The 14161-nt window shown below is 50.0% G+C and overlaps 1 protein-coding gene across 1 annotated transcript; it reads right to left on the bottom strand.

Annotated features, from left to right (window-relative positions):
- Positions 1–1569: 1569 nt before the first annotated feature.
- LOC308128307 (polycomb group RING finger protein 5-B-like) lies at positions 1570–12295 on the bottom strand. Its single transcript, XM_080494005.1, is given in 12 exon segments — positions 1570–1953; positions 6908–6997; positions 7904–7987; positions 7989–8003; positions 8149–8324; positions 10214–10276; positions 10765–10768; positions 10770–10821; positions 10894–10939; positions 10942–10989; positions 12040–12115; positions 12117–12295. Coding segments are annotated over 12 exon segments (741 nt in total). The 5' UTR covers positions 12156–12295; the 3' UTR covers positions 1570–1905.
- Between the last annotated feature and the right edge of the window lie 1866 nt (positions 12296–14161).

The raw sequence follows: 14161 nt of genomic DNA, 5'->3' as shown, positions 1-14161 counted from the left end.
AGAGAGAGAGAGAGAGGGGGGGAGGGAGGGAGAGAGAGAGAGAGAGAGAGAGAGAGGGAGGAGAGAGAGAGAGAGAGCGAGAGAGGGGAGAGAGGGAGAGAGAGAGAGAGAGAGGGAGAGAGAGAGGGGGGGGGAGAGAGGAGAGAGGAGAGAGAAAGAGAGGGAGGGAGAGAGAGAGAGAGAGAGAGAGAGAGGGAGAGAGAGAGAGAGAGAGAGAGGGAGAGGGAGAGACTGCACACACACACACACACACACACACACACACACACACACACACACACACACACACACACACACACACACACAGGAGAGCCAGGGAAAGAGAGAAAGAGGAGAAGATGAATTTTACCTCTCTTCCCTCCAGCTTTAGCAGTTTGGAGGCTCCTGGTCAGCCAACATGGCAACCTGATGTTTTACTGCAGAATTACTGGTCGTTAAATTCAGCTTTTCAAAGTAAAACTAATGACTTTCACTTTCTCAATCCGCCCCTCAGGAAACTTTCTACCTTAATATTATTCCACTGAGTATTACGCTGCTCTGTGGTTACGGTGCTGCTCCAGAGACGCTGCAGCTGCTGCTGCTCTGGAAAGGGTGAAAAAAACCAACCGGAAGTCAAATAATCTACGTTAATTATGTCACTTTTTTTTTTTTTTAAACGAATTCAACGTTTCAAATCGATAATTAAATTAACGCATTATTTTTTTATTTTAAAATTATTATTTATATATATACATGAAGCGACATGCTGACAGTTTCACACATCTTACACACACTCATTCTCACATCTTAGTTTCACAGCTGAAACACCCTGGTGCCTCATGCAGTGTGACGTGGCTGCTCTGGAACAGTGTATTTATAGCGTCCTACTGTGTGTGTGTGTGTGTGTGTGTGTGTGTGTCTATCACTATCACTTAGGAGGAAGATGCTCTATAATCTGTTGAACTGCACTATAAGAGCCTCCCTGCAGAATAAAAGTTAGAACCAGTGAACGTGAGGCTTGTTCAGGTTTTGTTTTCGTCTGTTTTGTTTTTGGTTCCTATGTATTTTACAAACTTTTCGTAGAAGCGACTCACCTAAAGTCCATGAAATCTTCAGGGATGATTTGTCATTAATCCATTAACAACAAACCGTTTCTGAATAAATCTCAACAAACTGCGAAAAAAAACCCTCCCATACAAAATGGCTGGGCGAGGCAGTCTGTTGCCATGGAGACGCTCTGCTCAGTGTTTCACAGTGCTGTAGCTACCTGACAGGCTAGTTAGCATTGATATGAGCTCATGGCTAACATGCTAGTGATGCTAACTTGGCTCCACAAACAAATGTGGTGTTGACGAAGTGGTTATGCGCTCTACCGAGTGTAGCTCTAGTTTATCATGCCGTTTGTTTATGTTCTGACTTCAGCATTAGTTTGGAGAATTCATGATTCATGTTTTACTTTTTGCATCAGAGTTCTGCTTTACGTCAGTTCTTTAGCATTCATGCTCTAGTGTTAGTATCCAGGTGAGTGTGGATGCAAACAAACAGACAAACAAACAAACAAACAAACAAACAAAGAGAAGAGTGAAGCTTCAACGGTAGAAAATCAACATTTAATCTACAGTTAGGGTCAAACAGGCAAAGTGGAAATATGGTCGTACTTCATATGTGATCCGAACTGGTAGTTTAGGCACAGGGACATACATTTAAAAATATCATATATTATCGCATATATTATTCTATGTCGCATAAAAGCTCTTCAAACGTAACAACATCTGCACTTCATCATCGGCTGTACAAAAATACATTTAAATCTCTCTCTTTCACTGCACGGTGTGTGTGTGTGTGTGTGTGTGTGTGTGTGTGTGTGTGTGTGTGTGTGTGTGTGTGTGTGTGTGTGTGTGTGTGTGTGTGTGTGTGTGGTCGTCTTCAGCCGAAGTCGATGCGTGGTCGGTACTCGAGGACCATGGGATACGTCTGTAGAGAGAAGAGTAGAATCAACGCTGGGCTCTTTGTGCTTCAGGCCCCGTTTCCATGACAACGTTTCCATGACAACGTTTCCATGGCAACGTTTCCATGACAACGTTTCCATGACAACGTTTCAAGTGAAAACGCATCGATTGAGTGTTTCAGAAGCGTTTCATGTTTTAAATACGATGTCGATGTGAACCAAGTCCAAAGTAGTTTAACTTTAGAGTCAAATGACCGAAGAACTGATTCAACCCTAGAATACCGCCAGTCTGCCAAATACCGATAATAACGATACCTACATTGGTATCGGTATCAAACGATACCAGAGCAATGAGATCGATACTTCAGTGTCTCTCCTGTTCGCCTGCTGCTCCAGCCTGAACTCTCCTGAAGTACTACCGAGTTCTGATTGGTTCTGGAAGGATACTTGTGAACACTGACATCGTATTTTCTTATGATAATAAAGTACTTTCTGTTCACCAATAAAGTATTTTCTGTTCTTGGTTTTAACTCGTTAATAAAATTCATTGAAACACTTTTAGATCTTTAAAAATCATCCAGATTTAGCATTCCTGGGAGTTTTAACGGTAATTTCTGGGTATCGGATCAGTATTGGTGACACACTGGCGATACTTGTGAAGTATTTACTTGGTATCGGATCAGTACCACAAACCACTCGTCTGCTATAAAATGGTCCAAGTCTGATTCAAACCTTTTCTAAATTCTTTTAAAACCAAATCTGCATCAAAACTAAAACATGTCAAATGAAGTGAGCCTAAAACCAAAACCGAGTCCAGGACTGCGTTCCAGACCAATGTAATCAGATTACAGTCTCTGGTGTCCTGAGGCCTCCGGTCTGGACTCATCCCTCCATCACTGCAGGGTGAAAGAGAGAAACGTCCCCGACTGAGAAGCGTGTTGGACGGAGTGAAAGACTCCGGTAGAGGAGACCGACTCCGGTAGAGGGGACCGACTCCGGTAGAGGGGACCGTCTCCGGTAGAGGGGACCGACTCCGGTAGAGGGGACCGACTCCGGTAGAGGAGACCGTCTCCGGTAGAGGAGACCGTCTCCGGTAGAGGAGACCGTCTCCGGTAGAGGAGACCGTCTCCGGTAGAGGAGACCGACTCCGGTAGAGGGGACCGTCTCCGGTAGAGGGGACCGACTCCGGTAGAGGGGACCGTCTCCGGTAGAGGAGACCGACTCCGGTAGAGGGGACCGACTCCGGTAGAGGAGACCGACTCCGGTAGAGGGGACCGACTCCGGTAGAGGAGACCGTCTCCGGTAGAGGGGACCGACTCCGGTAGAGGAGACCGACTCCGGTAGAGGGGACCGTCTCCGGTAGAGGGGACCGACTCCGGTAGAGGAGACCGACTCCGGTAGAGGGGACCGTCTCCGGTAGAGGAGACCGACTCCGGTAGAGGAGACCGACTCCGGTAGAGGAGACTGACTCCGGTAGAGGAGACTGAGGAGACTGACTCCGGTAGAGGAGACTGAGGAGACTGACTCCGGTAGAGGAGACCGACTCCGGTAGAGGGGACCGACTCCGGTAGAGGAGACCGTCTCCGGTAGAGGAGACCGTCTCCGGTAGAGGAGACTGTCCGGGGGATCGTTTGCACTTAGTTCATTTTCGTGGCTTCAGATATTTGCAGTCTGATCCGATTAATTCATCGCGGCCCAACCGAGCAGAAGCCAAAGTGCTAACCCAAACAAAGGAGTGGACCTTCACAGCTCCGTGTGGAGCAGGAAGCACTTAATAATAGAAGAGCAGGTTCCTGTTGTGACGCCCTGAGAGAGGACAGATTGATTCCTCTTCGCTCTCCTGACGCTCCTCCGAGATGGAGGGAGCCGGGGGGACATCAGAAGGACGAGGTTTCCCTCTCGCTCTTTTCTGCCTCCAGCTCCCTCCATCGCACCCAATCAGGTTGGCTTCAACTCATTTTCAGGAAGAAAAAAAATAAGGGTCCAAAATTTGTATAAAAAGTTGATATGAAGTTGTAAACCCAGGAAACACCTCGACCAGAACCAAAGAGGCTTTTCACATTCAGGGAGTTTGGGACTCGGTTGGCTGAGGGGGCGGAGCCCAGAGTCTTCACCCCGTCTCATTGACTTTAGAGTCCGGATCAATCCAGCTGGAAAACCTCCTGCAGTTACACCAGCTGCTGGTTTGGGGGCGCTGTCGCCTGAAACAAACTCTGACCAGAGAGGAAGTAAAGAAGAAACACGGCTCATTGATTGGTCCAGACCGAAAGAGGAAGTCCCGCCCCTTTAGACCTTAGTGGCTCGGCCAGTTTGTTGATGGCGAACGGGGTCGGTACCAACAGTCCCAATATAAAGTCTTCATACCAGCGATCAATGGGAGTCTTCCTCTCTACTTCCTCCTCTCTACTTCCTCCTCACTACTTCCTCATCCCTACTCTTCCTCTCTACTTCCTCCTCCCTACTCTTCCTCTCTACTTCCTCCTCTCTACTCTTCCTCTCTACTTCCTCCTCACTACTTCCTCCTCCCTACTCTTCCTCTCTACTTCCTTCTCTTTACTTCCTCCTCACTACTCTTCCTCTCTACTTCCTCCTCACTACTTCCTCCCCTCTACTCTTCCTCTCTACTTCCTCCTCACCACTTCCTCCTCACTACTTCCTCCTCTGTACTCTTCCTCACTACTTCCTCCTCTCTACTCTTCCTCCTCTCTACTTCCTCCTCACTACTCTTCCTCTCTACTTCCTCCTCCCTACTCTTCCTCTCTACTTCCTTCTCTCTACTTCCTCCTCACTACTTCCTCCTCTCTACTTCCTCCTCTTTACTTCCTCCTCTCTACTTCCTCCTCACTACTTCCTCCTCCCTACTCTTCCTCTCTACTTCCTCCTCTTTACTTCCTCCTCTCTACTCTTCTTCCTCTCTACTTCCTCCTCACTACTTCCTCCTCCCTACTCTTCCTCTCTACTCTTCCTCACCACTTCCACCTCTCTACTTCCTCCTCTGTACTCTTCCTCACTACTTCCTCCTCTCTACTTCCACCTAACTACTTCCTCCTCTCTACTTCCTCCTCACTACTCTTCCTCTCTACTTCCTCCTCCCTACTCTTCCTCTCTACTTCCTTCTCTTTACTTCCTCCTCTCTACTTCCTCCTCACTACTTCCTCCTCTCTACTTCCTCCTCCCTACTCTTCCTCTCTACTTCCTCCTCTCTACTTCCTCCTCACTACTTCCTCCTCTCTACTTCCTCCTCCCTACTCTTCCTCTCTACTTCCTCCTCTTTACTTCCTCCTCTATACTCTTCTTCCTCTCTACTTCCCCTCTCTACTTCCTCCTCACTACTTCCTCCTCCCTACTCTTCCTCTCTACTCTTCCTCCTCTCTACTTCCTGCTCCCTACTCTTCCTCTCTACTTCCTCCTCTCTACTTCCTCCTCCCTACTCTTCCTCTCTACTTCCTCCTCTATACTCTTCTTCCTCTCTACTTCCTCCTCACTACTTCCTCCTCCCTACTCTTCCTCTCTACTCTTCCTCACCACTTCCTCCTCTCTACTTCCTCCTCACCACTTCCTCCTCTCTACTTCCTCCTCTCTACTTCCTCCTCTTTACTTCCTCCTCTATACTCTTCTTCCTCTCTACTTCCTCCTCTCTACTTCCTCCTCCCTACTCTTCCTCTCTACTTCCTCCTCTCTACTTCCTCCTCACTACTTCCTCCTCTCTACTTCCTCCTCCCTACTCTTCCTCTCTACTTCCTCCTCTTTACTTCCTCCTCACTACTCTTCCTCTCTACTTCCTTCTCTTTACTTCCTCCTCACTACTTCCTCCTCCCTACTCTTCCTCTCTACTTCCTCCTCTTTACTTCCTCCTCTCTACTTCCTCCTCACTACTTCCTCCTCCCTACTCTTCCTCTCTACTTCCTCCTCTTTACTTCCTCCTCACTACTTCCTCCTCCCTACTCTTCCTCTCTACTTCCTCCTCTCTACTTCCTCCTCACTACTTCCTCCTCTCTACTTCCTCCTCTCTACTTCCTCCTCTCTACTTCCTCCTCTTTACTTCCTCCTCTCTACTTCCTCCTCACTACTTCCTCCTCCCTACTCTTCCTCTCTACTTCCTCCTCTCTACTTCCTCCTCTTTACTCCACGTCTGCCTGCAAGATATTTTCCAACTTTTTCTTTCTGCATCTGTTTCTTCTGATTCACGCGGTTAGCTTTGTTTGTTTACTACCCAGAATGCATTGCGCTCTCCGTCACGTCCCCTCACCTGCCCTCTGGACAGGTTGTTAGTAAATGAACTGAGGCCGCGGTTTTCCGGGGGACCAGAGACCTTGTGAGCTCCGGTTCAGAGGAAGTGTTCACCTCGACCATCAAATGGGGGAATGTGAACACGCCCTGACATCAAGTTCACAACTAGTCTGAAAGGTGAAAAACTGGTTTCTGAAAGTGGTCAAAGACCGAATCCATATCTGGTCTGAAACGAGTCAGAAACCAGGCTGATTGTAGACGTGGTTTCTGACTAGTTTTAGTCGTCTGAACCAGGACTACAACTATTCTCGATGTACTTGAAAACTAAATCGTGGATCAATAGAATGAAATTGTATAACCATGTTGTCAGAGCCTAATCTAAAACCAGGCGATGGTCGTTCATACCTGCCGTGAATCGTAAAAGAGAAACACGGTCTTTGTTTCAGTTCTGTTGTCAGGGACTCCAAGCACCGTTGTCATGGAAACGGAACCAAAACACAACAAAAGTTTTGCGTTTTCACTCGAAGCCGTTGCTGCGTAACAGATTATAAACATAACATCAGCCTTAAAACGGAACACACACACACACACACACACACACACACACACACAGACACAGACACAGACACAGACACAGACACAGACACACACACACACGCACACACACACGCACACACACACACACACACACACACACACACACACACACACACACACACACACACACACACACAGGAAGTGAAGCCTCACGTTTTCCCCATGCAGCCTCCACCGGGTCATGTAGATGAACTCCAGAGTGTGATCTCTGCCCATGATTTCACCGTTACACAACACGTCCAGCTGCACACACACAAACACACACAAACACACACAAACACACACTGAAGAGCAGGTTTCACTCAGTAAACGGGTGGAGTGTGGATGAGAGGGTGGAGCCAGCTGCGTCGAGAGGCGGAGGGGAAGTTCGGTGTGGTGAGGAGTGGGAGGCTGCACTCTGCATTCTGCTTCCTTCATGTTCATGTTGTCACCGAGTTCACAGGACATGACTGAATGTTCCACTAGACTCTCTCAAACACTTTGACAGGTCGCCGCTGACTCACTGTGGAGACTGGTAGCATTAGCATTATCAGAATGAACCCAGTTAGCATTAGCATTTTCGGAATGAATGCATATGTAGCTTTAGCATTATCAGAATGAACCCAGTTAGCATTAGCATTTTTGGAATGAATGCATACGTAGCATTAGCATTATTCGAATGAACCCAGTTAGCATTAGCAATAGCGGAATGACTGCTTAAGTAGCATTAGCATTATTCGAATGAACCCAGTTAGCATTAGCAATATCGGAATGACTGCTTAAGTAGCATTAGCATAATCGGAATGAACCCAGTTAACAATAGCATTAGAAAAATGAACCCATGTATAGAATTAGCCATATTGGAACGAAGCCATGAGCAGCATTAGCATTATGGAATAAACTCACATGGAGCATTTGCGTCAGGAAGCATACGTTTCACGTGATAGTAATGCTGAAGCTGACAGTCAGGTGAATGTGGTGACTGTTAGCGACGCTGTGTGAAGGCTGAAGGCTGAAGAGTGTAAACATGCTGAAGTGGGTCAAGGTGGGTCCTGGAGGAACCTGGGGGAACCTGGAGGAACCTGGAGGAACCTGGGGGAACCTGGAGGAACCTGGGGGAACCTGGAGGAACCTTGGAGGAACCTGGAGGAACCTGGAGGACTCCGTTACCTCGTACGAGCTCGGCAGCTTCAGTTTCAGACTGAGAAACTTCTTAATTGTTCCCACGGTGACGCGGCTGGAGCAGCGGATGAACCCTCTTCATCAAATCCTAAGTGGAAGAAAGACAAAGTCACCTGGGAGCTGATTGATCTGGAGATAAATGTTTGCTTTTCCTGCAGAGGAACTAAAACCGCCGGCCTCCCAACAGACGCGGCGCCGACACACATTGAGGAAAGAAGGAAGTGATGACGTACGCAGACCGTGGCGCTGCTGTCCCCCGCCTGGCCCGTGTTGCGTAGACAGTCCAGACAGATGGCGATCTGAGGGTCATTTCTGTGGTAGTCGTCACCTCCGCCGCCGTCATCGCTGCCTCCGTTGGCGTCGTCACCGCCGGCGTCGTTCGGCCCGAGCCTCGGACACCGCAGGGGTTCTGTGACCATGTGGGACGGACGTCACACCGTTAGAGATGCATACCGAATCCGAATTCCGTCGGTACTGCCAAGTATCGATTCATCAAATCAAACGAAACCAGGTTTTGGTACCGAAGCGCATCCTTTCTGAGCCGGACTAGAACACAGCACGGCACCAAAGTGTAATAATGTCAGTAACTGCAAGTTCAGACAACAGAGCAAGCATGGCGGAGAGAAAACTCTTAAAGGGACGGCAGCAGGAATACTTCTGAGTATTCTGAGGAAGCTCCTGTTTAAAAACTAGATTCTTCTCAAGGCTTGTTGTAGATCTACTATCACAGATCTACAGTCTTACCATCACAGATCTACAGATCTAACTTACAGAACTACCATCACAGATCTACAGATCTACAGCTCAACCTTACAGAACTACCATCACAGATCTACAGCTGTACCATCACTGCACTACCAACACGGATCTACACCTCTATCATCAGAGAACTTCATCACAGATCTACAGATCTACAGCTCTACCGTACAGAACTACCATCACAGATCTACAGCTCTACCTTACAGAACTACCATCACAGATCTACAGCTCTACCTTACAGAACTACCATCACAGATCTACAGCTCTACCGTACAGAACTACCATCACAGATCTACAGATCTACAGCTCTACCTTACAGAACTACCATCACAGATCTACAGCTCTACCTTACAGAACTACCATCACAGATCTCCAGCTCTACCTTACAGAACTACCATCACAGATCTACAGCTCTACCGTACAGAACTACCATCACAGATCTACAGATCTACAGCTCTACCTTACAGAACTACCATCCCAGATCTACAGCTGTACCATCACTGCACTACCAACACAGATCTACACCTCTATCATCAGAGAACTTCATCACAGATCTACAATCCCACCATCACAGATCTACAGAATTACACATCTACAATCAAAGATCTACAAATTACACATCTACCATCACAGATCTACAATCACAATGTTTCCAGAGGGGAAAGGAAAGGAACAGGAGGAGGCGGAGCTGCTTTTAATTTGATTATTATGAAGAAAAAACACTGCGAAGTTCGAGCTCAGCGACGTCGACGTTACAATACAAACAGTTGGATGTTGTTTTTTTAGATATTTGTTAAAGTTCATATATTGAAAAATAAGAATGTTGAATGAGAAAATTTAGATTTTATTATTAAACACACACAAAAGTACCAAAACTTGGTTCCGGTGAGTGCCGGTATTGATTCCCAGGACTGGTTTTAGGCAGAAATTGGTGTTTTGGGTATCTATCCAAATATTATGGGGGGGGGGGGGGGGGGGGGTTGCTTCTGAAGAGTAATTTATTTCCTTTTCTCAATTCATTTTGGAAATTAAAACTTAGGTAGATCATAGGTCCATATAATTACTACCTCCTGCCTGCATCAGGATGAGTCACAGAATTATGAGCCAATCAGAGGCCGCCTTTCCAAACGTATAGACCACATGGTATCAACTGACCCATCATGTTGCTTGTTACTGAATCGGAGGTCAGTAAGGAGTTGTGTACTTGAGAAGATAATTTACTATATTTTGGCAAAAAAATACGAATTTAGGCAAAATTAGACGGTGACAAGTAGTGATGGACGTGAGTCACAGATTCTAGAGGCCTCCAGCAGAACCGACACTCTTTTCTGAAAAATCACCGTCCAAATGACGGCTGGACGGCTCGCTGCGCAAAACCATGTTCCCAGGTACCGGGTACCAGGTACTGGGTACCAGGTACCGGGTACTGGGTACCAGGTACCGGGTACCGGTAAACGTATCGGATCAAAAGTGAAAGGTTCCGTCCCTGCACATAAAGTTTTTGCGTTTTGCGTTCACGCTTCATCTCAGGCGGCTCACCTTGGCCGTTTTCTTTGGGCTGGTTCCTCTTCCACCAGAATTCGAGTTCTTGCTGTTCCTCTTCTAAAGAACAAGAACCAAGAGAAACAGGAACTGTTAGCACATGGCAGCTCCCGTCATCACCAAGGAGACGGAACGACGAGGCCGAGGGACAAACCCGAGGGACAAACCCGAGGGACAAACCCGAGGGACAAACCCGAGGGGCAAACCCGAGGGGCAAACCCGAGGGACAAACCCGAGGGACAAACCCGAGGGGTAAACCCGAGGGTCAAACCCGAGGGTCAAACCCGAGGGGTAAACCCGAGGGACAAACCCGAGGGACAAACCCGAGGGGTAAACCCGAGGGGCAAACCCGAGGGACAAACCCGAGGGACCAAACCCGAGGGACAAACCCGAGGGGCAAACCGAGGGACAAACCCGAGGGACAAACCCGAGGGGCAAACCCGAGGGGGCAAACCCGAGGGGCAAACACGAGGGGCAAACCCGAGGGGCAAACCCGAGGGACAAACCCGAGGGACAACCCGAGGGACAAACCCGAGGGACCAACTCACTCTCTCCGGAGTCCAGGCACCAGCTTGAAGATGATCTCCTCCAGAGTGTTGTCCAACCTGAGGACAGGACAAAGAGAATGTAAGAGCAGAAGTTCTCCTGAAGCAGGACGATGAGGACTCATGTTCTACCTGAGCATCTCCAGCGGGTTGGTCTCGTGCACCTGAATGCCACATTTGGACAGTCGTTGCTCTCCTCGAAGTGCTGCACGATGCAGCTCTTACAGACTGGAGAGACGGAGGAGAGCTGTCTGTAGCAGGGGAACTCTTTAAAACATTTCAGGTCACGGTTCTGGTTTGTTCTGTTATGATGATGATGATGATGATGAGGATGATGAGGCTTTACCATAACTTCCAGACTACTGAGCACATCTGACTACAGACTATACACAAATGTAATTTATAATAATTATTCATAAGTACAATTATATTTATTAAGTTTCCAGATATATTGATTTATAATACTATAATTATAATTTAAGAATTTTATTTATTTATCGGCCTCCAAATTCAAAAAGAACAAACAAAATTGTTCACATATAGGCTGCACATTTATTTTTGCACGTTTTAATACACAAACACAGTTTTATCAGTTATTTTCTGCTGGTCAGTCAGCAGGTCGGAGGGGCGTGACGCACCTGGACGCACCTGAACGCACCTGGACGCACCTGAACGCACCTGAACGCACCTGGACGCACCTGAACGCACCTGAACGCACTGAACGCACCTGAACGCACCCACCCATGTATCGGTGGCATGAAGCTCGAATCAATCAATAAATTAACAGTCATTGCAATAGTGACTTATAGTCTGGAAACTACGGTAATACTGCAGGAGTACAACAGTGAGGAGAGCTGTGAGTGTGTGTGTGTGTGTGTGTGTGTGTGTGTGTGTGTGTGTGTGTGTGAATGTGTGTGTGAGTGTGTGTGTGTGTGTGTGTGTGTGTGTGGTGTGTGTGTGTGTGTGTGTGTGGTGTGTGTGTGTGTGTGTGTGTGAATGTGTGAGTGTGTGTGTGTGTGTGTGTGTGTGTGTGTGTGTGTGTGTGTGTGTGTGTGTGTGTGTGTGTGAATGTGTGAGTGTGTGTGTGTGTGAGTGTGTGAATGTGTGTGTGTGAATGTGTGAGTGGTGTGTGTGTGTGTGTGTGTGTGTGTGTGTGTGTGTGTGTGTGTGTGTGTGTGTGTGTGTGTGTGTGTGTGTGTGTGTGTGAATGTGTGAGTGTGTGTGTGTGTGTGTGTGTGTGTGTGTGTGTGTGTGTGTGTGTGTGTGTGTGTACCCCACAGGTGTGCAGGCACTCTGTGACCGTGGTGGGTTTGATCAGGTAACCTCGGCACAGGTAGCAGGTGATGAAATGGTTTAAAGTCTTTGACAGGTGTTTTTCTCCCTGCGGCGGCCATCTTGGAAGGTTGATTTCTCTTTTTAATCCCAAAGGGAAGCGTCGGCTCCAGAGGAGTCCCTTCGCGGCGGCGGGCAGACGGAAGCGTCCGCAGGCCCGTTCAGAGTTCGTCCTGAAGTTGTGTTGCTCGGCGACGCAGGTGAGCAGGATGTGAGTGAAGGTGGAGGAGAGGAACACGAGGTTCTACTGTGTGAAGTCCTGCTCCATGATGGCCTCCAGCCTCAGAACCACTGCCTCCTGCCAAACATCTGCCGCTGAGATCTTATTCCTTCGTCACTCGTCCGCCTTGGTCCCATCGAAGCGGGAAAGATCGCAGCGTTTCAAACAACGCCAGCGAGTGAGGCGCCTCTGCTCCCCGCTGTGCCATCCCCCCCCCCACCCCCCCCACCGTGCAGCGCCGGAGGTCAGCCGCCGCCGCCGTCTGCTGCCGCCGGGACGATCCTGCCGCCGTCTGCTGCCGCCGGGACGATCCTGCCGGGAAGCGGAGACACGGGCTGGAGAGACGACGTCCTCCTGACTCAAACTCACCTACAGAAGACGAGACACAAGTATGAGCTCAATCATTCCTTTTTAGGGGCGTGTCCTCACCAGAACCCCGCCTCACCAGAACCCCACCTCACCAGAACGCCGCCTCACCAGAACGCCGCCTCACCAGAACCCGGCCTCACCAGAACCGGCCACCAGAACCCCGCCTCACCAGAACCTCGCCTCACCAGAACCCGGCCTCACCAGAATCCCACCTCACCAGAACGCCGCCTCACCAGAACCCCACCTCACCAGAACCCCACAACTCACCAAAACGCCGCCTCACCAGAACCCCGCCTCACCAGAACCCATCTCACCAGAACCCCATCTCACCAGAACCCCGCCTCACCAGAACCCCACCTCACCAGAAAGCCGCCTCACCAGAACCCCGCCTCACCAGAACCTCGCCTCACCAGAACCCCGCCTCACCAGAACCCCGCCTCACCAGAACCTCGCACTCACCAGAACCCCGCCTCACCAGAACCCCGCCTCACCAGAACGCCGCCTCACCAGAACCTCGCCGCCTCACCAGAACCCCGCCTCACCAGAACCCCGCCTCACCAGAACCCGGCCTCACCAGAACCCGGCCTCACCAGAACCCCACCTCACCAGAACCCCACCTCACCAGAAACCCCGCCTCACCAGAACGCCGCCTCACCAGAACCTCGCCGCCTCACCAGAACCCCGCCTCACCAGAAACGCCGCCTCACCAGAACCCCATCTCACCAGAACCCCGCCTCACCAGAACCCCGCCTCACCAGAACCTCGCCTCACCAGAACGCCGCCTCACCAGAACCCCGCCTCACCAGAACCCCATCTCACCAGAACCCTGCCTCACCAGAACCCCGCCTCACCAGAACCCCATCTCACCAGACCCCGCCTCACCAGAACCCCACCTCACCAGAACGCCGCCTCACCAGAACCCCGCCTCACCAGAACCACATCTCACCAGAACCCCGCCTCACCAGAACCCCACCTCACCAGAACGCCGCCTCACCAGAACCCCGCCTCACCAGAACCCCGCCTCACCAGAACCTCGCCTCACCAGAACCCCACCTCACCAGAACCCCGCCTCACCAGAACGCCGCCTCACCAGAACGCCGCCTCACCAGAACCTCGCCGCCTCACCAGAACCCCGCCTCACCAGAACGCCGCCTCACCAGAACCCCGCCTCACCAGAACCCGGCCTCACCAGAACCCCACCTCACCAGAACGCCGCCTCACCAGAACCCCATCTCACCAGAACCCCGCCTCACCAGAACCCCGCCTCACCAGAACCTCGCCTCACCAGAACGCCGCCTCACCAGAACGCCGCCTCACCAGAACGCCGCCTCACCAGAACCCCGCCTCACCAGAACCCCGCCTCACCAGAACGCCGCCTCACCAGAACCCCGCCTCACCAGAACCCTGCCTCACCATAACGCACCGTGTTTTGTAAGCGGAGACGCCGAGGGAGAAGCTGTTATTGTTGAAAGTTCCAGT

Source organism: Lipophrys pholis (genome assembly GCF_963383615.2).
Source record: "Lipophrys pholis genome assembly, contig: SCAFFOLD_714, whole genome shotgun sequence".
Lineage (NCBI taxonomy): Eukaryota > Metazoa > Chordata > Actinopteri > Blenniiformes > Blenniidae > Lipophrys > Lipophrys pholis.
This window is presented reverse-complemented; position numbering and strand designations above follow the sequence as displayed.